This window comes from Natator depressus, chromosome 3, assembly GCF_965152275.1.
Source record: "Natator depressus isolate rNatDep1 chromosome 3, rNatDep2.hap1, whole genome shotgun sequence".
NCBI lineage: Eukaryota > Metazoa > Chordata > Testudines > Cheloniidae > Natator > Natator depressus.
Genome location: NC_134236.1, coordinates 152,788,731 through 152,816,357, shown reverse-complemented (window position 1 = coordinate 152,816,357; position 27,627 = coordinate 152,788,731). Strand labels below are relative to the sequence as shown.

Below are 27,627 nucleotides of genomic sequence, written 5' to 3'. Positions count from 1 at the left end.
TTTAATAGATGTAACGAATATTTTGTTTTTCCATTACCACTATATAAAAAAGCACTTTATGCTTGCTTTCCTCAACAAAAATCCTACCAATGACTTTTATTAAACTTCCAGGATAACACAGGACCAAGAAAAAGCCGAATATTTATTCTTGATTGTGTCTAGGCTAAACTCCAAGTTTGAAGAGTTTCCAGAATAGACAGGAAAGCCACTAGTCCTTTAAAGAGTGTGGTGACTTTAAAGCATCCTATTAATACTAACAATACTTTGCACTTATATCATTCATCAGATCCAAACAACTGAAAAGTGAATTATTATTCCTCTATTACAGATGTAGAAACTAAAGCATAGAAAGATAAAACTACTTGCCATGGGGTCACACAGTGAATCAATAGTGGAACTCAAGTCTCTGGACTCTCAGTGCCCTGCTCTAACAAGTAGAAACTCTGGCATCACAGTAGTTATAGTCATACATATATCTGTGTGACTCCAAAAATCTTGAGTAAGACTTGCAAGCATGTATCTTAGGAAGAATAAACCCAAAATAATATCTGCCATAAACATGGTCTTTTTGATCGCGTTGTGGGGTGTTGGTTTCAGTGGAACCCATTTCTTAAGTCTCAGTGCTGCATTCTGAAGTTCCATAGAGAGTATGGGACATGACAAATAAGGCCCTGATTCTGTATCAGGTTTGCTACTATGGACCCCCATGCACATGGGGAGCCCCACTGAAGGCAGATCTGGTTGTAGGATCAGTTCCTAGATTGCGAAACAATTTTTGTAAATAACATTTTTCCCTAATCCAGATTAGGAAGTTGTTTTAGCTGTTTGAAAGATAATCACATACATTTATGATTTATCAAACTGTTACATTATATGCATTATTTTACATAGTACAATACTGCAGTAAGACACAAAACACATGGTAAGTGATAAGTTAAATGAAAATGTTTGGTTGGTGTATACAAGTTTAATATGTAGTCAATAAGGGTACCAGGTGGTGTCACCATGCAAACAATGATTTCAGTTGGGGGGCAGGGCGGGAAGGAAGGTCTTAAAATAGTTTAAAAAGAAAGGGAAAAACTACTTCATTCTCTCCTGCCCAAAACAATGAAGCAACTTTGAATAGGAATAATTCGCAACTTCCTTTAAGTCACAGTTTTCAGATGCGCCCCAAAGGTCTCCAAATTGCTGAAAGCTATGCAAGACATTTGACCAGCCATTTTGTGTTTTGTTTATCACAAGGGTTGTTACTATTTAAAACACTTTACATTTTGATCAATCAGAAATGATTGCCATGGAGTTGGAATTTCTTATGCTAGAAAGAAGATTTGCTCATGGTTGTGACACAAAGCCAAGTACCTGAATTGAACCTTCTGTGGTATCTTCAGTATGTTCAAATTAAAATTAATTTTTAGCTGCAGAATTCTATAGATCTTAAGATTTTATTTGTATAATATAAAAGTACAGTGTGTTGATGTGTTTTGTAATCCCATGTTTAAAATGTAGTATGTCGTTACCTTTTTTCTTGGCTGTAAGTAGGATTGGATTACATTTTTGTCCATATGTTCTGGAAAGAATAGTTCATCCTGTTCTCTTTTAGCAAATTGTGTTCTTTTAATAAAGATGTTCTTTAAAAAAAAAAGTAGGTGTGTCAGGGTTCATCAAACAGTTTGCTAACAAATTGAAACTGACTGTTTGCTTAAAGTTCAGCTGGCTTCTGTCAGATGGTGAGAGCACCATGAATCCTAATTATATGTGGGTGAGTACAGAGCACACTTGTTCAAGAATGGGTTGTTAGCAACAGGGTGAAGATGAGGGATAAAAGCGATGTCTATAACATTCAGAATCCATTTATTTTTGACAACATACCAAAGTCTTTTGCGTTCTCTTTAAAATTCCTTTTGTCAGGGGAACAGATTACTGCTTTCAAGATAGCTGGCCAAAAGAGGGTAAAAAAAGAAGGATGGAAAGTTCTTGAGCAGCTGAGGGAGGCCTATGCCAAGACAGCTAAAAGTTGTATAAGAATAGTTAAACTGGGATTTGATATAGCGGCAAATTCAGGACAGCAGTTACCCAGTTTGGATACTTCTTTTATACAGTCAAAGGTACAATCCATGTTCACTTTGTTGATTTGTTGTCATCTTGTCCCCTATTTTTATTATAGCTCTATCATAGCTTTTATTGTAGCCTTTTTAGATAGAAGAGCCAGGTATGTTGTTGCTTTCCAAGTACTGAAAAACTTGATATTGCAAGGTGCTGAGCTCATTTTATGAGGCACTAAGAGCTACATCCACAAAGGGATGGCCTTACTGCCATTTTAGCTGTAAAAGTCCAACATCTAGGAGCCACCAAGATCGTCAAAAGCCCCACTCCTCAAAAGCCCACTAACCCTGGAAGTGCCTAAATTCCCAAGGCACCTTAGTTTCTGCTGTTGGGCATTCACAAAGCCAATTATGCCCTGATGAAACCAAGCAGCTCAGCCCCTGAGTTCATGGCTAACCTCCATCAGGAGTAAGGTACATTTGAGGGGTGCAACTTAGGCCACCCCTCTTTCCTTGGTTTAGGCAGCTCCCCACTCAACTTGCTGGTTTCTGTGAATCCCTTTCTTAGGTGCCTAACTCTCCTTGGGCACTGTAGAGAAAGTCTGGATACCCAGTTTGGGGCTGAGGATTCCATTGGGTGGTGGGGCACCTAAAAGTTACACTAAACAGTACCACACCTAAGTCCCTCAGTGCCCTCAACCCCCATTTACTTCAATGGCAATAGAGAATGCTCAGTGCCAAGCAGTAGGCACTCAGCACCTCGCAGGATTAAGCCTCTGGTAGGTGATAGGTCTGCTTTTCAGAATTATTGTGCACCTACTGCTCCCATTGACTTCAGCTGAATCTGTAGGTGGCTGGAGCCTCTGAAAAGCAGGCCTTCTGATGTTTATATTAATAGGTAATCAACTTTCTTCTCAGAGGCTAACTCCTATAATGCTTCAACAAACCAAGGGCCAAAGTTAATTCTCTGGCATTGGGTTTTCCTAGTCTCTTGACCATTGTTTTTCCACAGCCAAAAGGAAGCAGGACTAATTCAGCCTACCTGTAAGGAGGCAGTAAATCTTTGAAGTCAGTGAATTTATCACTCACACCTACGCTGAATTTGACCTAAATATATCTAAATGCTCATCTGAAGATTCATTCATGGCAACTCTGGGTCATGTTCAGCCATAGCATAAGGAGATGAGATTTCCATTGACATCAATGGGTGCATCCAGTTCTTTCCAGGCTAATTTGGCCTCTTGTTTCCTGCTCCCACACAAAAATGTGGTATCTCATGTCTGTATTTTCTACATCTACTCTTAACTCCGCAGAGACAGTAGAGTCTCCTACAGAAAGCTTTATGTGCTGCTGTCAGCACACGTATGGTATGTCCTCCAAGCTGTCTTTACTTGTCTACCTGAGGTGTAGGACATATAGCATTTCACTGCAGAAAATCTCAATGACCTTAATAAAGAAAAGAGCTGTTGCAAAACAAAATTGTGAGAACAGAAATAATTTGGAATTTAAAGTACAGTGAGTTTCCAAACCCAAATACATATTTATAACAAGTCATTTTTCCTCTGTTAGACTCCAAACTTCTCTGAAAACTAAATACGCCTTTCTGTGGTTTCTAGTGTTACCGGCAAGACTGGTGTTGAAGCCGGCTCTCCAGGCCCCAAAAATACATGCAGATTCATGCAGCTTAACTCGTCTCTGATCCAACCTGTCATGACTTCATTGATGCAGGCAGTCATTTTGTAGGGCTTCTGAAATACTCTTACCCCATCATTCAGAGTAATCTTCCAGGGATCGAGAGAGATATTATGTGGAAAGGCAGGAGATTAGCTTCATTTGTCATGCAAGTATTTAAAGGCAGGGTTCATTACTTAAACATGACAAAATATATGCAGAATGTCAAAACGTCTATATTTATTTAATTGATTATAGGAATTTTAAACTTTTATCGTACTGCTTTGCTGTCTTCCATTCTTCTAATGGTATGTAGTCTAATATAAGGTGATAGATGGTCCAGCTGACCAGGAAACAACCTTCTTTTAAATTAATGTTAATTGTATTCGGAGAGAACAGTCTTAAACTACTTCAGCAGTCACCTATTTTGTGAAGCACAGCATTTCCCTTGTGTGATATTCTCTACAATTCTGCTGTTCATGGTCTGAGAGGTAAGGTATAAACTCAAATTAAGCCTTTCAGCTGCAGTTGTAATGGTAAAAATCCCATCATTGCCATGTTAAGAAAAAACCGCAGTGTTTATCTACATCACGTGTGATATAGGTTTAAGTATAGGTATGGGTATAGTATAGGTTTAAGTATAGGTCTGCTATTAGAGAAGAAAGAGTCTTACATCCAGATGATATAAAGCCACACCCACATGCATCTCTGATTGGCATTCTTGTAAGTTAAGTAAGAAGGTCCAGTATTGAATAGGCCCAGTACCATGCAAAGGATGAATGTGTCAGTTCAGCAGTTATGATGTAGCTTGAACAGTAAAGCCCAAAAATATAGTTGAATGGAAACAGGTCAGAATAACCTGAAAAGAGCTCCAGCTTTAACCTTTTCTGGGTCTCATTGGAGAAGTACATGTATGGCTGATGTTAGACTTAGTTTCAGAGGCAGATGAGGTGGAAGACTCAGTTTGCATTTGGAAAAATTGACTGTGATACACTATTGTTCCTCTCACTAGCTGAGGCATGGTGTTGGTTTTCAGTGGTGTGGGACACTGTCTGCCAGCTCATTGTTCAGGGAATAGACATCTAAGTAGGAATTAATTTTGTGTGTCTTCCTTCTTTTATTCCTTTTGAGTGGAATATATTGTTCTTTTGCCAGAACAGTAGACATACAACTGCTTTTTCCATTTACTGTGTCTCTTATCTGAGTAACAAAAGAGCCCCATAGATAGGTGACCAGTTCCCTCTTGCACTAGAGACTGTATGAGCCAGTGTAGTAATGAGGATGGGATTTCCACAAGTTCTCATCTTTTTCAGTTGCACTGTGTTTCTTAAGACTGAAAGCTCTTCACAGGATGGAGAGTGGGGCTTCAGTCTTTATTGGAGCCTCTGGGTATGCCATTATATAAATATTAAATCATTATTTTTAATGGACGATAATCAGCAAGCCCTCAAAATGAGGTTTACATTATGACGCAAACTTTTTTTTCCTTGATGATGCTACGCTACCTGAATGGTAGTCAAGGAGCCCTGAATCTGGCCCTACCACCAAATACAAATATTGTGCAAGCTAATTTCTGAGTTGGGCTGCAATAACTCCTGAGAATTTACATAGTAACACCATTGAATAAGATTGATTTATGTTGCTAAGTCTTGCAAGACAATTTGGAAAATAACTTGGGTTGCTACCATATCTTTAAGTGCACCTGCATCTGGCTGCACATAAGGATTAGTTTCACAGGGTCTGAATACACTGGTCTTACACATTAGCTCTCTCTTATTCTGCTCCAGCAAAAACTTTGCAACAGCATCAACAGTGGAGCAAAGCAGACTTAGACTCTGTTACTAAGAAGGAAAAAAACACAACCTGTTTTTAATGTCCAGCCCTTAATATAAACTGAGCAACGTGGTGTGTGATATAGATCCTGTTTGTCAGAAGCTATGTGAAATGTGTGATTTCTGGCACAGGCAAACATGAATCCTTTTTATTTATTTAGATGTGGTAGCACCATTGGGTGGGTCTCCTAAAGTTCTTGTGGGTTTGACTTCAGATTTTCCTTTGTATGCACTCCCCTGAGCTTCTGCCAAGCCTGCCATGCTTTAGCCCAACTCAGTCTTTCTCTGTGTACCTACTAATTAAGGGCTGTCTTTGTGTGTGTGTGTGTGTGTGTGTGTGTGAAGGCAAGTGTGTAAACTCATAGGCAGCCTTGATCAAGTAATTGATCAGCAGATAATAGATGAAGGGCTTAGTCTGAGTCTTTCATTTAACTCCTTTGAACCATGCAAACTCTGATGCATGAGATTCCTTAGTAATGGTTATATCAGAACATAAGAAACATGGTTTGGCCAAACTTGTGTGTACCAACAAATACCCTACTTCACTGTTGACATCTGCAAACATTTTTTTTATGGTAAGTGGTTTTTTGATTCTCAGATTCTATGCCCTTACTGTCCCTCCACCCCCACCTCAAATTTGGGAGCTATGCTATCCCTTGGCTCTTTAAAGAAAACATGAAAGCATAGCTAAGCAACATTATATATTAACTGTAACCGCACTGTAAATCCTTGATGTTAGAACAGATATTCAGTAGCATCTTGCAGCCATACCACTTCAAGCTGTGAACTTGACAGATCACATAAGCTAATCACAGTCAGACCAAGGTAGTCCTTGGATCAAAGGCCCTAGGGAAAAATGTAGGGTTCTGCCAGGAAGTAGTTTTGATGATTCATTAGTTATTAAAAACACTTAACATTTATATAGCACTTATTATTATTGTGCTTTAAAAACTAATTAATTTTATAACAATACATCTATTAATTTTATAACAATACATCTATGAGGTAGACAAACTAATATGCCCGTTTTCCAGGTGGGGAAACTGAGACAAAGAGCTGAATTGTCTTCATAACACTTGTCTTTCAGGGCTGATACTAAACTACTATCTTGGGGTGATGTTAAGGAGCACTATGCTAGTAGAGGTGCCAGCATTTAGATGATACATAAAACTGAAGTCCTGTGTTAGGATGTTAAAGAGGTATTGTCTGATTAGTTTCTAAAATAAATTCCCTTAGCAATGACTTAGATTAATAAAACTGAAGGAATTTTAAAAAGATCAAATACGCTTTTCACTGTGAATGCTGTTTGTTTACTTTTTTACAATACTCTCATCTTGGAAAATTAAAAGAGGTTAGTCAGTTTTGCTTTACTTTAAAGTCAGTTTGTGGTCAATTCAACTTTCGGGTTCATAATCACTACAATATTTGGATTACGATCCCTCTGAAGGAATACTCATTGTTTTTTTAAAAATGTTTCTGCTGGAGTTTTTGTAAACAGTTTTCATGGAAGCATTTCTATTGATCTTAATCTTTGTAAAAGCTTATTTTTACAAAACCTAATTTTTGTTGCTCATTTAACTGGTGTCCCTTTAATCCTGGTAACCTTGGCCAGATTCCAGCTTGGGTAATCACATGCTGTTCACACAAATTTTTCCATTAGAAATTGTATTTATTCTTCACTTCTTGGATGTTATATACTTTAGTGTCGTCTGCTGACAAATAGCTGCACTGTTTCACTCTGAGGTGGCTTCACTTTGATGGTGAGTTTAATGATTCTTATATATACTAAAGACTTCGGATTGTACAATCAGTTTTGTCTGAGTGTAATGCACCCCAGTGCAAAGGCCTATGCCCCACTTACATCCCACTGAAAGCCTATTTTGAGGGTTTAAGTTGGATTTCAGTTATGCATAGGCCTTGTGCTGGCCCTCTGCAAAGGGAAGACTTTCATCCATTTGTGAAGTGCTTTGGAGCCATTTGTATCAAAGCTGCTATACCAGAATATATGTGATCACAATCTAAAGAAGCTGATCTTTTTTCCCCCGCTCTGAAATTATCATCACATATGAGCAGATTAAATGCCAATGGTGTCAGTGAAATTAGATTGTGCCCGAGTTTCATTCAGCTCATTGTGTCTGGGCACTGTCATCTGATGCTTTTAACTTTAATAAAGACTCCATGTTCTGCTGTATACCACTTCTGGGGTACCATGGTTCATGTCTTTCCTGTTTTTGAAGTGTAGCCCAGATGTATTACACATGCTCTTCATGCAGAAGCGAGCTTCATGCATGAGCAGATGCCTTTCTCAACCTTTTTTTAAACCAAAGTCCACAGTAAATGCATATGAAGAATCAGAAACTCACCTTCTTCCTGGAGTTTGCCTTTCTTAACAAATTAACAACAACATACATTCAAACTTTATCCCCAGTCTTGGCTGCTCCTAGGGTTCCTCCATCAGGATGACTTAGCCTACACCCAAGAACCTCTCTCCCTAGAGAATCACTTCCATCTCTTTCATATCCAGGCTGGATAACAAGCAACCTGATTCAGAGAGTCTGCAGAACCCACTTCAATTTCTCCTAGCACAATCAATACCTGATGACCAGGTGGGAGGTTTCAAACAAACACTGCCATTCTGTTACGTAGCATACTGCAAAAGCAGTGGAGGAAAGTTACAGATATCCATTCTAAATTTCTTTTCTCCTGCCTGTGACCTGAAAATTAAATTGAAATCACTTTTATTATTATTCTTATATTATTAATTCTATTACCATATTATTTGTATTGCTGTAGCACCTAGGAGCCCTAATCATGGACCAACATGCCATCATAGTAGGTGTTGTACAAATACGGAAATAGAATTGTTAATTTTAACTTGTAAGTAAAAAATATGGATATCCTGTTACACCATAAAATATTACATGTGATAGCATTGGGGAAAAGCCTGTTGGGGTTTTTTGTTTGTTTTCTTTGGTGGTGGGTTTTTTTTTTGTTTTATTGGGGTGAGTGTTTTGTTTTTTTGTTTTTCTTATTTATTTTGTTTCCAGCCTGGGAGAGAGGTCTTAAAACTGTAAACTGTTGTTTAAACATATGATGAAGGCACATTATTTAGTATCTAAATTGAAAACTTTTTTCTGTTGTGCTAGATTTAAAAGCAAGCTCCCCTGGGGCAGTAGATAATTTCATTGCATCTCATTCACTCAATTCCACAACATCTATCCATGTTGTCATTTAGCAAACCTTCCAAATTAGCTAAAGGGGCCTGTAAATGTTTTCTGTTGAATTCACAAATTCAGTTTTATGAAGCTCCTTCTGTTGTGATTATAGAACATAAACTTCTCCTTTTTGTTTTAAAGCTGGTGGATATGACTCAGCACCCTAATGTGCTTCTCTGTTGCTTCTTGAAGTTGCCTTCCTAATTCTGACAATCTTTACAGTCCTATAAGGCTACACTGAAAGAAATTAAACATTTCAAAACCACATTTTCAAACCTGGACCCCTAAAACTGACTTAAAAAGGATTTATCAGCATTCAGCACCTTTGCAAGTCAGGCTGCTTATTTAGATGCCTAAATACAGATTTAGAAGCCTAACTTTATCGTCCATATTTAGAAATTTTGGCCATTAACTAAGCATTCAACTCTGTTAACTTTACTCACACACCAACTCACACTTACTCTTTAAATAGTCGCAATGGATACTAGTCAACATGAATAAGGCTGGCAGCTCATTTTGCTCTTAGCACATGGGCACCAGAATGCCCACATTTACAAAGTTGGTGTAACTGTGGTTCTGTAGATCCACTGCTTCACAGCAAGCTGGAGACCACTTAACAGCCCAAGACATGGCTGCTGCTGCTGCTTTACAAGCATCCACATCTTTTGAACATCCTCCAGCACCATCTATGACACTGTGGGCACTGATGCAGACTGAAGAACACTGGATTGATATTTTCAGTTCTCGTAGTCTTCATCAACTGCTCCATATCAAATGGCAGGACAAGATCAGAAATGAGGATTTAAGAAGCTGAACCCTGCAGCCATCTCCATCAGCACTGGTTCAATTTCAGCTGCTTCCTTGGTATGGACATTATTAGAACAGAAAACTAACAAATTTCTGAAGCATGTGTATCAAGAAATGCTGTTACATGGCCAGTGATTAGGTAGGAATGAAAAGCTTTGGTGACACAAGAAGATTGCCAGCGATAAATATAAACTGAATTTACAACCAGACCACCTTAAGCACCTTCCAGAGATTGATGGGTGGTGCTCGATTTGCAAGGAGGCTGTGTCCCGTTGGTATTAGCACTGATGATGACTTGCGCATTATTTTAAAACATCTCCCCCACTGGAGGTTGTGATCCGTATTTTATTTGACCACGGGGCCAAGTACTTGCTGTTTAGTAGTGCTGTGAGTAGCATTTGATATATGTCGTCATAGCATAAAGAAACTTTGATCTTTAAATTAGTTTCCTGATTGGCAAAACTGGATTTATGTCATCTGAATAAGGCTTTATTACTAACAGTATTTGTAGAACACTGACCTATATAGACGTGGCTGAGTGCTGGAATCATTTTTATTGTTTGGCATCGCTTCAAGAGATAATGAACCAGCACCTGAGGCCTTACTCAATTTTATTCAGTCTGTTTTGAGGCAGGACTACCATTGACTTCAAGGATTTGTCCCAGGATGAACTAGCATACAGCAAACTTTTCAGTTCTTGCTTAATTCAGTTCTTGTTTCATGTTGCACTCTTAAGGAGGGGAACCCCTTTGGCTGAAAGAATTTGTATTTATGTACCAAACATGTAATTGGATTGCATCAGAAATGGAGATGGGCCAGAACCAACACCCCAAATCCAAATTCCAGATCTGGAACAGTAATGAGCAGAACCGAAACCGTGGACTCGTACACCCCCAATCTTGGGAATTTGAAATCTGGACCCAAGTCTGAACTTCCCCAAATTTCAGAGGAATGTATGATTTTCTTGCTTACAAAAAATGTGTATGAGCTGTGAACCTCAGCTATAGGGCTTAGGCCCATCTCCAAGTGTAAAACATCAAGTCTAAATCATACAGATTAGTGTTGATGGTTTATGTAAAAACCCTCTGAACCAAATTCTGTCCTTAGTCAATGGAATATTCTCAGTGGAATTACATGGAGGTATCTAAGGGCAAATTTTAGACTCTTGTGGGATAATCTCAACCCCTGTTTTTGTTGCTTTCACTGCATAACTCCCATTGGCATTGTAATGATTTGTTCAACATAGGTACAGAGGTTCTCAACCTGTGAGTTGTGACCACCCTCCCTTTCTTTATAGTTCTAAGGGAAAATATCGGGTCATAGTATGAAAAAAGGTTGAGAACAACTGGTCTAGTAACAGTAAAAGAACTTGTTTTCCACATCATCAGTAGTTACAACTGAGCAGTTTAGTTAACTTGTCAGCAATAGTTTACCATTATGGACTGCTTTTTCTCCCAGTTATGTTTTTATTAGTATTGTTATTATGCATTGTGCTATAGAGAGACAAGGTGGGTGAGGGAATATCTTTTATTGGACCACCTTCTGTTGGTGAAAGAGGCAAGCTGATGAGCTACACTGACATCTTTGTAGCTCAAAAGCTTGTCTCTTTCAGCCAACAGAAGTTGGTCCAATAAAAAATATTACTTCACCCACCTTGTCTCTTTAATATTGCGGGATCGATGTGGTTACAACAATATTGCAAACATATTGATATAGACGTACATACCACTTTACATCAGGGAAAAAATCTACAAAACAGAAAGCAATGCCTTATGCAGTCTGCAAGCTCAAACATGGATACCATACCAGCAATGATCGGGTTCTTTTCCTCATGGAAGTGAAAGTACAGTGGGAGACTGCTTAGTGAAATTGGAGTTCATTCCGAGTATCACAGGTAGCATGGAAGAAGGCACAGAATCAGGAGTGGGAAAAGGAGTCCACTTGGAAACCATATTCATCTTCATTACTGAATAGAACAAAAGCTCAGCCATTAGGGAATATCTTTCTACCAGCCCATCAAGCTCCCCATGTTCTTTGCAGTTTCTTGATTTCTTCTGTGGACTCTGCTGTATTTCCCTCACTTCCCTGCCTCCAAAAGTCTTTCCATCATTCTCCTCAGGCCCAGCATTCTTCTGCAGACTGTCTTCTGCTTGCATTATGTCTAGACACTTATTTCCTACACTCCTAGTTTTTCTGACCAAGCCTTAATGGCTTCTCCCATCTCCTAATAGTTCTCTTTGGACACCATTTTCAGAATACAATTATTTACTGTTGAATATATTTCTGTATTTTATTATGGCAGAATAATCAATGAACCAGAAATTTTGATCTTCCCAAGAATCCTGGGCAACTAGTTTTCACTGTGCTTTAGACAGCTGTATAAGATCTGCTGTTCCTGAATGTAATCATTGAAAATTATTAGCAGATGATCTTTATTTTTGACTGTTAAATTTCTACCAGACAGAACCAATAATTATTAAAATAATGTTGTCTTCCAAAGCCACCTCTACACTCTTCTGTACATTGATTGTTAATTTGAGGGGAAACCGCAGATCAGAAAGCTTCCATCTTCCTATTCCTGAAACCTAAAACATTTATGTTAAAAGAGATTGTCTGGCAAGACAGTTTTCCTGCTAATCAGCTCTGTTTAAGAGTCCAGGTGACCATGATGATTCTTTTCATGTGAGTTTAGCAGTGACGGAGTGGGTATACAATCTGGAGCAATGATGGGGGTGTTGCAAGAGGGACTGAGGTCCTTAGGTTGCAGCAGTACCCAACAGTAAGGATGTGGCATTGTTTTTCTTGGACTCAGCTGTGTGTGTCATGGAGGCTTGCTGCGCCTAACTCAAGCACACTGAAGCTCGGCACACACACACACGCACAAAAAAAGAGCAGATCTAGCATCCAGTTCAGGTTGCAGGTTAGATTTAGTGCTGGCGATGGGAAGAAAACAATATAAAATCTCACTTGTAAAACTAAACTGCTGCTTCAAGGCAGACATGAAAGAGGAGCAATCATTTCAGGTCACTATCATACAAAATATCCCTTTGTATCCCCTTCTGCTCACTTGGGCTGTACAGATGTGTCAATTGCACTGAGTCTCTCCGTTTTAACTTCTCTTTTTGAAAAAGGTGGTGCATTTCTGCATGCTTTGCCATTCAGACATTCCTTCTGGGGCTGTTTTTTCAAGGCAAATTTTTAAATTAGCAGCAGATGTGCTGTTAATGTTGATTAAAACTAAAGACAATATTTTGGAGTATACTTTTAGTGAAAACTTTATTTTTTTACTTGTTTTCCTGGTTAGGGTGACCAGACAGCAAGTGTGAAAAATCAGGACAAGGGGGCAATAGGCGCCTATATAAGACAAAGCCCCAAATATCAGGACTGTCCCTATAAAATCAGGACATTTGGTCACCCTAGTCCTGGTTGTTCATCACTGAGAGGTAGATGCTGTTACCTTCTCTCATGCTAAATAGCGCCTCGGTCTGCAGGCAGTAATCATGGAATAAGGTATACTCAGCATGATTAGGGGTATCAGAATAAGGGCCAGCTAATTTTAATACAAAGGTTTTCCATGCAAGCTGGGCTGGGTTCAAATACACTTAATTCAGCTTGTCTCAAGATCTGTTCAGACTTAAGTTTCAATGATGTCCATCTCCCTTACATTTAAATCAAAGTAACTAATAAAGCATGCAACCATGATATTTTGTATGTGTATATATAACAAGTGATATTAACCCAGTATCATAGGTGTTCTGGAAGACTGCAGTGCAGCAGAACTTCCATACTTCAGTGGATGGTATTTGGAACAGGCATTCCAGAAGGCTCCACATCTTCTATACGTAAGAGAGTTGGGCTTCATGCTAGCTCTGTATGACCCACTAAGGAGGAGGAATTGAGGATGGGCCAGAGAAAAGACACAAGTGAAGAGTATCAAGTGGCTACAAGCCTCCCCGTAGGGAAAGTATAGGGCTTGTAGCCCCTGTTCCTACCTAGAGGATGGATTAATAGCGATGTAGAGGTTGCTTAGCTAATCTGTGTCTTTCCCACAGTGTGGGTGCTGGATTCCATCCCCTCCACTTCACCTCCATTCCCTGCACAGTTCTCATGCGCTTCGCTGGGAATCTCATCCTGTCTTCATTAGTATTTATTGACACATAAATAAATAAACATAAGATAATTCTGTCAGCTTGGAATCACCTTAAAACTTTGAATTTCTAAATAGGTGATACCAAGCTCAGTAACTGCTTATAGGGAGCTGTGGGCCAATTAGCACTGAGAGCTAATGTGTAATAGCTGGCTACTATGGCAGATTTGCAGTTTCTATATGAGACTTTTCCATAGTGTTTATAAAGAAATCAGCTTTGGATACTAAATTCTTATTGATCCCTCTGATGGACAGACAGGGGAGCATGGTTATTGTATTCAGATACATGTGTAATTGGAGCTATGCTTAGGGGCAAATAGTGTGTGGCAAGTAGTGTAGTAAGTCTCAACCCCCTTGTGTTCCTGCTTTCTTCTTCATGAAAGCATAGGACATATACAAAAAAGGGGGACAAAGTGTTAGAGCAAAGGCAGAGAATGGGCATGTCTGCAGAGACAAGGCATCACGCTATCATGCATAGTTTTCTGGTGTTTTGTGTCCTCCTCTCTTTTCTCCTTACACTTATATACTCAATAGTGCAACTGTGCTGTGCAGGATTCAGCCCATTTCTGTGTGTTCAGTACCTGACCTGTCACTGAAGGAAGTTAACATTTATGCACAGTTAAATAAAGCCCAAAGTCTCTCTCCACATGTGAACTGAAAATATTCAGTGTGTGGTCTTTGCGCTAAAATGTGACATAACGTGCTCTGTGGCATTGCATAGTAATGGTAACTGGAAACCAGCAATGGGGAATGAAAGAGGAACACAGAAAAATTTGCAATTTGCCATTATGAAAATACCAGTGTTTTCACTTGCCATTGTTTGCCATGCTTAGATTTTTTTTAGACTCTGGTTTTATTTAAGGGAGCATTAAAGTAATTTTGAGAAATTAAGAATTCAGGTTTGAAGATGCCCACATGAAGTGAATCAATTAAATTTGTCAGTAAAAGATTTACCTGCTCCCAAAATACCTTTTTTCTTGGCGGAAGCTGGAGTCTGGTTACTGACTGTTGATTGCTAAAGGACTTGTATGCTGGCTTGCTGTAATATTTGTCTGCAACAGTAATAAAGCAAATGTGAACTATCTTCTGCTGCCACTGAGCCAGTTCTGACTTATTTTGTGGGCAGGATCAGGAGGAGAAATGTCACTTGGACGTCAGGAGGCTTTTGAAATTTTCAAGAGGGATTATGTGGACAGCATAACCATCGAGGACAACAAACAGCTTCTTAAACAGAGGTGAGTGAGTGTCACATTTAGATACAGCCACAGCCAGGGCTTTAAGGGCTCACAATGACTCTTGTGAACTATGTTTCAAGCTTCAAACTTAAACTTGGGGCAGCAGCAATCTATGCCTGCGGGAAAGATTTATTGCCCATCAGGTGATTGGGGGCATTATATAAGAACCTGAATAGAACAGAATATAAGGAGCAATCAGGCTGGTCACAGAGCATTACTGTTCTTCTCTCACAAGCCCTAGAGAATATAGATGGCAGGATGGCATTGACAGTTTTGAATTATGTAAAGGAAGTTGGAGTAATGTGACTACTACTTTCATTAATATAATTTCCATTGTAGGAAAGAGTTTTATAGGCTCAGGCACTGAATTAAGATACCAAAGAGACTCACGAAACCTGTGTTCTAGTCCTCTACTACTGATTTTCTGTGTGTTGTTGGCCAAGTCATTTTAACCTCTCTGTGCCGATCTCTCTCAAATAGAAATAACAATACTTTCCTCCTGCACATATTAATGTTGTAAAGCACTTTGAGCTCTTCGGATGGAAGGGACTAGAGAAGAGCAGCATATTAAAAGTAGTAATCCACAGCAAGGAAGACAGTGATAATCCTGGAAATTATAGCACAATATCAGATAATGTCAACTGGCCAACAGTGTTATGTTATTCCCACTTCTGCATGTGGCATATATACACAGCACACCCACAGCGTTCAATGACAAACAAGGCATTTGGGAGGTGATCAGAGGTATGAAGGTGGATCTATAATACCTTTCTCACTTTTTATACTCCTGTATCTCTCTCCCAACTTTTCCTTTTGTCTCCTCCCTTTCCTGGCTTCATCCTTAGAGTGGTCTCCCACCCCCTGTGCACCAAAGGCCTTATATTCAGAGGCACTGAGCACCTGCCATTTTCCATTAACTTCAGATTATCTCTGAAAATCAGGCCCCAGGTTATCTCCCTCTCCTCTCTGCATTTTATTCTGAAACTCACTGTTTATTAGTTTTTTGTTCACCTTCTCTGAACTGCATAACTTCGTTCTTAGGTCTACATCTTCTATTCTCTGACACCCAGGTACCAAGATGATGGGAGTGTAAGAAGTAGATAAGTATTTATTTGAACTATCCTGTTTAGAAATGTCTGTATTCTGATGATAAATAGATCAAATTGTTCATTTAATGTGATCATTCCTTGCATCTCTTCCTTTCAAGAGCTAATAAAACAGTTTATAAATAAAGATTTCAGTGGCATCACATCAACATAAAATTGGAGTAACACAGTGGTAAATCCGGACCATGATTTCTTGGACTTAATGCATGTTTTTATCAATTTCTCTGACATAAAGCATTGTGAGGGAAAATGCATATTTCCTTTTATATTCTGAATATATAGTAGAGATGGGTCCAAACCACAAAGTTTGGTACCAGATTCATATTTCCCCAAATTTCAAGGGAATTCAGACCCACACTCTTGGGGTACCCCATTTCTAATAAATAGCAATTGTCATTATTCACAAGTGTTGTGGGACTCTTGATGCATTTGGAAATCATTTCTCATGCTGTTTGCAGTGGACTTTAGCAAAGGAGATTTGAAGCTCAAAGTTTATTACGTTTGTTAAAAATGGATTCATCTCAAGTCTGTAATTTGGAATTGCAGCTGCTGAACCACCAGTTGCAAATTGCACAGTAAAGATCTTATGCACAACACATATTTAAAGGTTACCATACCTTTCCCGTATATGCAAGCCTCTCATGCTCATATTTTTGTGTACAGTAGCATAACCACTTCTGTCATATCATGGCAGCATTTGATTAAATGTATTTATATTTTAATTGCTTTTTTATTCTCTTTTTTCTCTTGTTTTTCCCCTCTCTTTTACCTTATATTGGGTGAATTTTCTTTTCTTTTCATTTCCATTTTAGTTATATTATTTGTGTTGGTTGTGAGTTAACATAAAATTGAGAGCTCGACTGTAATGCTAACAACTATAACAATTCAGATGTTTTGGGCACTGGGAGCCAGCTATATAGATGCTTTCTAGAGGTGCCTTCGTGTAACTGAAATACAAGAAAAATCAGGTGCTCCTTTAAAACAAGGTGCATAAGGGAAATATGTATTTTAAACTTTGTAAATATTGCTTTTCATCTGTAAACCACAAAGAACTTCCCAGGGGTGTGTCACTATGTCTTTCACCAGTTTTTACAGATGGGGAAACTGAGGTACATTAAGGATTCGTTTCTTGAAGGTCACACAATGAGTCATTGTTCAAGTGAGAAACTGAATGTAGGGTTTCTTCATTTCAATAGACTTTAGCTGCCCCTTCACTTCAGCTGGCCTTGGGGAACACTAAACAAGTGGCCTCATGAGGTAGAAGGGGCACTCCTGCAGACATGTATGCATCTGGCACAAAACAGTTGCTATTCATTTCTGTCCTCTAAAGTGAAAACTGCTGCTGCCCACTGGCACTGCCTAAATGCCTATATTTGTAACCACACAGAGGCAGAGTTCCGGGCCTTTAACTTCCTACACTAGACCTCCAAAAAGCTTACTAATGTCTGTGCCTTCCAAGGCATTGAGGAGAGGAGAGGCTTCGCTTAGCATCCGTTCCTTGAAGTGAAGAAGAATCTTAAATCTCATTTTCCAGTGAAACATGCATGAAAACTCGTCCCATTTGAACCACTACAGTCTAGCCTCCCATGCTGCACCAGACATTCTAAACCCAGCCCCAGCGTATGTTTCCAATTACAAGATCTCATTGTAACTTAGAGGTATAATGTAAAGCTGGTCTGAGGGCTTCTCCACATGGTTCATTAATGTGTGCCACAGAGGTGTAAATTCTAGTGCACACTAGTTTGCCCTGCACTGTCTGGGCTTTATGGACCCTGCTGGTGGTCCCATTTGAAACACACCATGTAGACAAGCTCTCAGTTTCTTCATTCTCCTACATTAGATTTTCCACTTATTTTCCTCTTTAAGTCTCAACTTTCCAATCTGCCAACTTAGGCTATTTTTGCCTTTTCTCCTCAACTGACAAGCTTTTGTTAATATGCTTTGATACCACAGTGTCAAATTCACTCCTGGTTTAACTGTTGTGGTCAGTACTTACCAAGGGATGAATTTGGCCCATGGTGATTGAGTCTGGAATAATCCTTAATGGAATCGAGCTGTGCCACCTAATAGCCTGTAATAAATGAGTGCTAAACTAAGTGTGTTGGTTCTCCCATTTGATGGCCTCCAAGAGAGTCAGCTCTTACACTGACTAATTAAACAGAGACTTATATTTAAAAAAAAAATTATTTAGGATATGTCATATTTACATTTTAAGGATGAAATCTTTGCACCATTGAAGTCAGTGGCCAAACTCCCATTCATTTCAATGGGACAAAGATTTCGCCCTATGAGTTTTACTTATGATGGCAACTAAAATCCATGTCTCAGCAACAACAGTCTTCTTGAGGGAACTGTGAGTGAGGGAACTCACTCAGGCTACATGTGAATTTCCTACGGACTGCACGAATACAGTTGCTTAACTGACCAGTAAACATTAATGTTCACATACTGATGATCAGTCTCCCTTGAGAGCACCCTTATGCTAGATTTCTTCTTGGAAAAGAATCAGAAACTACACTTTTTCCATAATTCAATGAGTGGGTTGACCCCAGAAGTGTTTGTTTTGTTTTTACTCAATCATAGGTGTTTTACCTGAGTACAGATTAAGAAACAGTGAGTAAGGAACTCAGGATTTGGCCCAGGGTTGGGAGGAGAGAGAGAAAGAGGCCATTTGGAGGTTTCTCTTAGATCTCTGCCCAGACTGCAGGAGATCCCTTTGATTGTATTAAGTCAATGCTCATGGAAATACAGTAGCTTATAAAAACAGAAGATGGCAAGTGAATGTTTCAAAGGCTTCTCCCTACTTGTGTCATAAATAGCAAGTGTCAAGGAACCTTCTTGTAGAGGATACTTATCCATGCTGAATTCAGCTTTAACAGCAATTGAGCATGAACAAATGTGAATGTGGTGGTCCAAAATACTTAGTCTGAGGGGGAAATTGACTAATTAAGATGGGGCAGTTACCCAAACCACATCTCCCTAGTGGGAAAGCAATATTTCTTAACTCTACACCACTGCTGTTTGAGCTAGACAGAAATACAACTTGTGGATTTCCGCAGCAGGTTCTGCTAGAGCAGGGCTCATCCAGATCAGCGGAAGGCTCCGTTAACTGTCAAGTACAGTAGTTTTGCCTCCAAACCCTGCAAGGAATCACTATACACATCTAAGTAACCATTCAGAATTTCACAACAAGGCTAGTGCCCCACCACAACAACCTTGATACAGCAAATCACCCCTCTGGTATTTATTTCCTTCTTTGATTATTACAATGGAGTTTTCCTGTAATATACCTCAAATCCCTCAGGACTTTTTCAACTGTTCCATTGAATATAGAGATAATTTCCTTTACCATTAAAATAGAATAAATTTGGTGTTACAGAGTGTATTTTGTATACCATGTACCCTAAATAGCTTTACAAATTGCAGGGTTAGATACTGGCAGGCTAGTGATTCTGTCAACTGATGAAGTAATAGCACAAACAGCCTGGGATACTGCAACCTGTTTAACAGAAAGGGCAAAGGAAGCAGGGGGTAGGAAAATTCTAGCAGCCTCCTAGGGAAGATGGAGAAATTTAGTCCACTTACTGGATCCTATCTTTTGGCTGCTCTTTTTGGAAGGTGCTCAGATATCATGGTGATGGGCACCTTGTAAGGATATAGATGAAGCAAGTTTGTTGAGAATGCTAATTGTTAGTTTTTTGGAAAAGGAATACTGCCTTACATCACATTTCTGGCTGAACAGAGACCACTGCAGATTACAGAAACCAATTACTGTAGATTATTTTGAATAATACATGAGGATGTGATCCTTAGGAGATAACAAGGAATTTTTCAACTTAGTTAATTTAGAAACATTGTTAGTGTTATTAGTTAAGCATTGCAGTCATCTTTCATGAAATAAGAAATAAGGAAATTGTTTGTTTGTGTCACCATAGTAATTACCTAAAGGCCCCAGTCATGGACCAGAAACCCATTGTGCTATGCATTGCAAACAGAAAACAAAAAGATATCCCCTGCCTCAATGAGCTTACAGCCTCACCTGTCACTCCAACAGTCAACTAATTTTACCATTGTTTACATGACTTAAACTACTACCATTGTACTTTTATGTGGAGAAGCTACTGTGAAGACTACATGAAGACAGTGTGGGATAGATGCTTGAACAAAAGGCTAGGAGCTAGGAACTTATGAATTGCACTACACTCATTGCATGGCTTAGGGCAATTCATGTAACTGCTCTGTGCCTCAGTTTCCCCACCTTTAAAATTGGGGTGCCAATACTTTCCTCCAAAGGGTGTTATAGGGTTTGTTTAGTTAATGTTTGTACAGTGCTTTGGAAATATACAGCACTAAAAGTGTTATTCATTGTGTTATGATATCACATCCAGAAGGGCCCAAAATAGCTGTACATATGTTACACATGCAGGAATCACTCACCTGCCGCTGAAATGCAGTCATCTTCATGACAGAATAAAGTGACAATTTAAGAAGACACAGAAATACCGCACACCAGTTTAGGACTTAAGGTTAAAAACAATTGAAACTTGCTGTAGGAATGTAATTACCAGCTCTAGAACTTGGCGAGGCCACCAGGGTTAACATCCCTACTCTTGCGAAAAGTTCCCTGGGATCTTTAATTACCACAAGTGGTCAAAGCCTCAGTTTTCTTTTTCAACACTCCCTAGAAACATGAGGGTTAATTAGCTCAGTACAAAAACAGAGGGAAAAGCCATTTACTGAATCACCAACACCACTTCCTGCAGCTGGCTGGGTTGTCCTTGGTCTCCTGTCCAAGTATTGACCAAGGTCAATTTTTCCGTCAAACCACTATCCCAAGATGGTAAAACTATAAGACCTCAATCTGTGCCAGTATAAGGAGGGTACAAATGTGCAGTATTAAGTAAAAGGAAAATGTTGTATTACTGGAACAGTGCAAAAGAAAATTAAGGACAAAAATTTGCTTGAAAGAAAAGGTATTTAATTTATGGGTGTTTATCAGTTATAATCCTTGACAGAGTATGAAATAAACTGAGGGAAATGTCACGTATTTGAAACCTCTTTTCCAGCTATGCATAGAGCTGGTTGAATGCTACAAAAATAATGTTTCCATACATTGATTTGAATTTTGAAGTCATTGATTCAGTTCCACCATGTTCAGGCCCCTTTTCATTGACTGTGTGAAAGCTTTCATATGGATGGGTTTCAGTTCAACAAATGTTTGGAATCTGGCTGGGTTTTTTGTTCGAATACCTGCATTTGCATACAAAGAAGAGTATCTGTGGACAAACGAGTATTAATAATTTCCACTATTCATCATTTCTTATTCTCCCGTCTAAAATTTTGTTAGGGAGCCTTACTATGTGACTTGAGTGACCAGTTACACATCACAAATAATGAATAGTGATGTCAGCAGTTTGCACACAGCTCATAAGCTGAAAAATTTTCATCCAAACTATTCAGTGAATCTTTACATATAGACATTGGAATTTCTGTTCCCTAAGATATTCTGACATTTTGGGTTTGTTTTTTTTAATTATTCTGAATTGGAATGAAAAGCTACAATTTCATAACTTCTTATGAAACAAAGAAGCCACAAAATTTCAGTTTGTGACCATCGAATCATTTAGTTTTGATAAGGTAAAAAGCATGTTGTTTCAGTAAGTAAAAACAGTTCAGTTTGACATTGTTTCAGTTCATTTTGTTTTTACTTTTGTGTTATATTACCATATTAAATATTGCATGTAATATTAAAAGTAATATTTCCATATAATATAAAAGTCAAAACAAAATTAAATGAAACTTTTTGACACTATCAAAACAAAACAAGAAAGTCATAATGATTAATTTAGACTTTTTTCAGTCAAAAATTTTGTCAAAATTGACACATTCAAGTTGAACAAAATTGCCTTTTGCAATGGAAATCTGTTCCATCTAAAAAAACGTGACCAACTCTACTTATGGATAATAAATTGTTCACAGTAATGAGTTTGCAGCTAATTTGCAAACAGAAATACAGTCTTAATTTGTTAGAAAATTTATTCTCAACAAATACTTCTAGCTGTAGTTTTGAGTAACTCCACCTGTTACTCTGTTTCTGTCATTAGGTTTGCTGAAGCAAAATCCCTCGGAGAAAAAGTAAATGAAGTAAGAAATAAAATAAGTAAGTAGATTTGTTTTAATTTCCTTATCTATCTAAATAATTGTTGGTTTTAACATACATTCATAACACACCAGGGACATGTAACAAGAGTCTGTTTTCTGATTAAAATTAGCCAACCCATTACTAATAAAAGTCCCTTTAAGACTAGTTCCCAGCTGATGACAGGAGATCTGGTCATTTTAAGTACAAACTTTGATTATTAGAAATTTCATAATGTGAAAGCCAAATATATTCTTCATTTGGGGGTTTAGATAATAGCTGTCACTTATCTGAAGTGGAACACAGCCCTGTTGAAAAGTGTTTAGAATTTGCAATCCAGAATCTGATGGGGAAAATATCCAAATACTGTGTGGTTTAGAAAGATTGTAAACTATGTGGGTCAGGGATTGCGCTTACCTGTGTGTTTGTAAAGAACATAGCACAGGGGTGGGCAAACTTTTTGGCCTGAGGGCCACATCGGGGTTCAGACACTGTATGGAGGCCCAGGTAGGGAAGGCTGTGCATCCCCAGACAGCCTGGCCCCCGCCCCCATCCACCTCCTCCTACTTCCCACCCCCTGACTGCCCCCTCAGAACCCCCAACCCATCCACCCACCCCACCCCGCTTCTTGTCCCCTGACCACCCCCTCCAGGGACCACCTGCTCCTTATCCAACCCACCCCGCTCCCCGCCCACTTACCATGCTGCTCAGAGCACCAGGACAGGCAGCTGCGCCTCCTGTCCGGAGCCAGCCACACCGCCACGCAGTCTAGAGCACCAGGGCAGGCCTGCAGCTCTTGCAGCTGTGCTGCCTGGCAGGAGCTCGCAGCCCTGCAGCCCAGAGCACTGGCGGTGTGGCGAACTGAGGCTGCAGGGTAGGGGGAACAGGAGGGGAGGGGCCAGGGGCTAGCCTCCCCAGCCGGGAGCTCAAGGGCCAGGCAGGACAGTCCTACCGGCCAGATGTGGCCCACAGGCCGTAGTTTGCCCACCTCTGACCTAGCACAACGGGGCCCCAGTACTGATCGGGCCTTTGTGCACCACCCTTGTACAATTAATAAGTAGGAATGTGAGACTCATATGAGAAGGGTGAGTGTTTAAACAAAAGAACAAAATTAGACAATCTCAGGGTTTCAAGAGAAATCCCTCTGCATCAGGAGGAAAACACCTTTTTGTCTAGCTCTTTTCAGAAGAAACAACACTGTAGGATTTTAATATTCCTGGGGGCCAAATGCTTTCTCTAGTTCTCAGCCCAAACAGCCAGGCTATATTCTGGGGAAATCTTCACTGGTCCTGAGAGAAAGAATCCTTTTCCACAGACCGGCAATATAATCACTCAGAGCACTGCCATACCTTTAAGCTTCAGAGCTTTGGTAGAACTCCCACTTGTAGACTAAGACCACTTTACTTCTGAATGACAGCATCCACACTGGGGTTTGGGTGCTTTAAATTCACAACTTTAGTTCATTCAGCTTACATTTCCTGAGTATTCCCATGTAGCACATGCCCATAGAGTATCTTGCTAGGCAGTATGTACCAGCAAAATGCTGTTTTACAGGCCCAAAATGAGAACCGCACTCTTTGAGTGGCTACGTTTAATTTGTTTTAGTGGATCCCAGCAGAATCTAGAGGAAAGTGTTGGCTTTGACTGCAGTATTGTTTGCTTTTCCTTTTCCCAAAACTGTTGACAAAAACACGAACAGAATTGTGATTTTGCAGCTTTTACAAACATTTGTTGTTAGATCATTTTTTTATCAAACCCTGTACTGAGGTAATCAAAATTGCTTTTATTTACTGTTTCAATATTAACACTGAAGAATGTCACCATCACTTGGTGTCCATTATCATGTATAAAGCATAGAAGAGAATGGATCAGTAGCAGAAAATAGCTAGCCCTTAGATCACTGGCTGCCACTATGCACAGATCAGTAGAGCTGTGCTGAACTTGAAGATACATACCTGCCATCCGCAGGTAATTCTGATAATAAACATCCATAAAGATGACAAAAGGCTCCTTTCAAACATCAGAACAGAAATCCCTTTTCCCTCTACCTGTTTCCAAGGACACCCTTTAGAAGACTTTACTGGTTTGTTTGTTGTTGTTTGTTTTAAATTTCCTGTGACATAGCATGATTTAAACATACAGATTGTGGATTTTTTCATTAAAAAAAAACCTTTTCTAAAAGCTTTAATTTTTTCTAAAGCAAGGTCACTGCCATTACTAAAAAGTACAGTCTTGTAAACAAACTTAGTTGCCTAAAGTTTGATTACTGTGAAAATGTTGCTGTTCTAGTGATTAGAGTGGATGACTGGGATGAAAGAGCTGTAGGTTTCTCTTCCTGATTCTACTGCAGTCTCACTGTGATACCTTGGTCAAGACATCTAACTTCTCACCTCAATTTGCCCATCTGTAAAATGGGAATAATACCCATCTTTGTAGAGTGTTTTGAGATCCTTGAATGAAAGTCCAAGATAGTATTATTATTATTGTTACTGTTGTTGTTATTGTTTTTATTATTATTATTAGTCTAGAATCTGCTTCCAATTCACTGTAAATGCAGTTTTCTCTAAGATACAACCAACTTTTCCTAATAACTCACTCTGGGCTGAAACTTGGAAATCAAGTCCTCACTTTAGGTGTGTTTTTTGTTGGTTTGGTTTTTTAATAGTATCAATTTGTACTAACTTTAGTTTCAGTTGATCTGGTATTTTTCAAGTGATAGGCAGACAAACTCTCATTTTGTGGTTATAAATGCTTTTCATGTATTGCCTAGGCTCCTAGGAGCCAATCCTATAAAAGGATCTGTGTGAGTGTAAACAGCTGAACTCCACGCTGATGGGAGCGTCCACCTTCATGGATCGCTTCATAAACTCAGGATCACAGGCTGTAACTTAGGCTACTTTGTTAATAGTTTTAAAATATTAATAGAATGCCGGAGGCTTAAGAGAGAGATTATAGTGCAAAACCACTTTCCCAGAAGGATTTTTTTTTAATAACTACATGCTGGGCATATGAAGTCTAGTACTGTGGTATTATAATATAGGTTATATTGAGCTATTCCTTCAGTTTATCAGGGCCTTTTCAGATCACCTCTATTAATAAACCTGCCTATTAGCAGCTCTCAGACAATTATTAAAACCCTAGGGTCAAGAAAGTTACATTCTGGTTTTTGTAGCTAAATCAGAGCAATTAGGCCACTTTACATAGTTAAGCAGTCTGAAACAATTTTCCAGTTAAGCCTGGCTAATTCATAGTTTGCATATTCAGACAGAACAACGTTAATGATGCCACGTAAGGTTACTAACCTGCCAAAATTATACTGAAAAACCTGATAGGGGCAATAATAGTAATCTGGGCCTGCAGCTAGGTCTTTAAGTCACTTTTATTGTTGTTTTGGTTTCCTTAAAACATTCCTGGCTGAGCTGATGTACAAAATGAAGAACAGATCCCATCAATATCAGTTTCTTCTATTTCCAAGTTACACTTAATAATATAAAACTATGCACCACAGAGGTCATTGGGGAAACCTCCTGGTAAGCCACTTGGTGCAATGTAGAGCCCATTTCACATGGTCTGATTATATACAGTGATATTGACAGTAGTTGGCTGTAACCTAAATTTGTATCCTGTGTGTCATAACTACCCTCTCATTCTGACTTTCTTTTGGAAGTATTGCAGTATTTTGCAATAGAAGGTATGCAAAATACTGCAACCACTTCCCAAATACATCAGCATTTTGAAAAACACATAAGGCACTTGGAACTGAGCAAAGAAATTCACAATGTGACTTTTGCTGGTAGGCTTTTGTGGTTGCTGTTGTTGATTTCACAAAAAGATAAAGGAAAAACATCCTAGGAGTCAGTGGGAGTTTAACTGCAGAATGACTATAATATCAGTAATAAGATACTGCAGTTAGCATTCCTCTATTTTAATTCCTCTCTGCAGTTGCACCACAGAGAATCAAATCCTGCCACCCTGATTTATGTTGAATAGTATCTTACTCTGTGAGTAGTTCCACTGATTGCAGGGTGGTACTCAACATGAGGAAAGGAGGCAGAATCTGGACCATCATGAATAATAATAATAATAATTAATAAAACTGTAGGGTATGGTCATATAGTCCAAACCTCTGAGTGCAAGAATCTCTATAAACTTCTAACCTTTTGTTCTTTTACTACTCCATGATCTGCACTGATTTCCTATAAGCTTCCAAGTGGGCTTCAACGTGTTGGGTTTTTTAACTCATAAAGCACCAAATGGTTTGGGATCTGGTCACTTGAGAGATTGCCTCTGTGCCTGTAGTATGCTACCACAAATGAGATCAGGAGAGGTATTTGAGCTGGAGCTACCTTAATATAAATGAGAAGGGGCTGCTGGCAGGGTGCTGTCTGTGAGGGGTCCTTGGCTTTGGAACCTGCTCCCCACTTGGTCTGCCAGAGCCCAGCATTATTAACCTTCTGGGCATGCTGCAAGGGCCATTGATTTTCTCTCCTCTCCAAGATTGTCAAGGAGAGGCTGATCTGAGGTGGATATAGTTATGTGCAGTTCCTTGTTTATTCTGATTTTTAACTTATGGGTGAGGTGTTCAGGGCATAGGATGGGCACCTATAGTACAGTTTAGAGAGGGAGGGAGGGAGTATCCTCCAGGTCAAGTCTGGAAGCCCTACTAGAAAGCCTCAAAGACCATGATACTATCACAATTCCACTGCACAGGGGATCCTATCCACAGAGAATCCCCACAGCAGGAATTCTCTTTTCCCAGCACACTGAAAAATAGTGCTGCACAAGAGTTCTCTCCCACTCTTCTGTGAAAGATTTTCGGGGGCAGGGTGAGAGGGTCTGCAACTGCACAAACTGCTGGTCAGAATCCCCAATCAAGTGGTAGCAAAGAGGCTGGGAGCACTACTTCAGTGGAATTAGAACAGCGAAGAATTTGGCCCATTCAGGAGACTTTAGAAAATATGCTCTGTACAAGGAAAATTAAGCTGGTCTATTCTTGCTGAGTTTAGTGATTAAAAGAGCTGCTCACACGCAAGCATGCAATAGGCACATATACAGTAGATGCATATAAGATTAGTAAAGATTTCCAGTGCTTCACTATAAATGTCTGTTTTACTTGGGATCTTTATACCACTATTTGGTCTAATTTTTCCTGAGGAAAAATTTAGACCAAATGGTATTTGAAAGCCCAAAGGGAGGCAGCTGTTCCTTTTAGTCTGTCCAGAAATCAGCTAACGCTATAATTGAAGCTGGGAGAGGAAAGGCAAACTCATGTGGGAGTAATAGCTGTGCAAGCAAACAACAGGCCCTCTAGTAATGAAAAAGGCTAGGTGGGTGGATTATGTGCATGTGATGTTGACTGTGCAACCGTACCCTCAGGAATGTTGTGATGTTTCACTGGTCTGCCTTCTCTGAAACGTCTCTGAAGTTATGGTG

The 27,627-nt window shown here is 39.3% G+C and overlaps 1 protein-coding gene across 1 annotated transcript in view; it reads left to right on the top strand.

Moving 5' to 3' along the window:
* The window catches only part of KIF6 (kinesin family member 6), a 287,759-nt gene that overhangs the window by 192,226 nt on the left and 67,906 nt on the right, over positions 1 to 27,627 (top strand). Inside the window, exons 14-15 of the mRNA XM_074949116.1 lie at positions 14,841 to 14,949; positions 22,160 to 22,215. Of these exons, the coding sequence (XP_074805217.1) occupies positions 14,841 to 14,949; positions 22,160 to 22,215 (165 nt within the window). The remainder of the gene's footprint in view (positions 1 to 14,840; positions 14,950 to 22,159; positions 22,216 to 27,627) is intronic.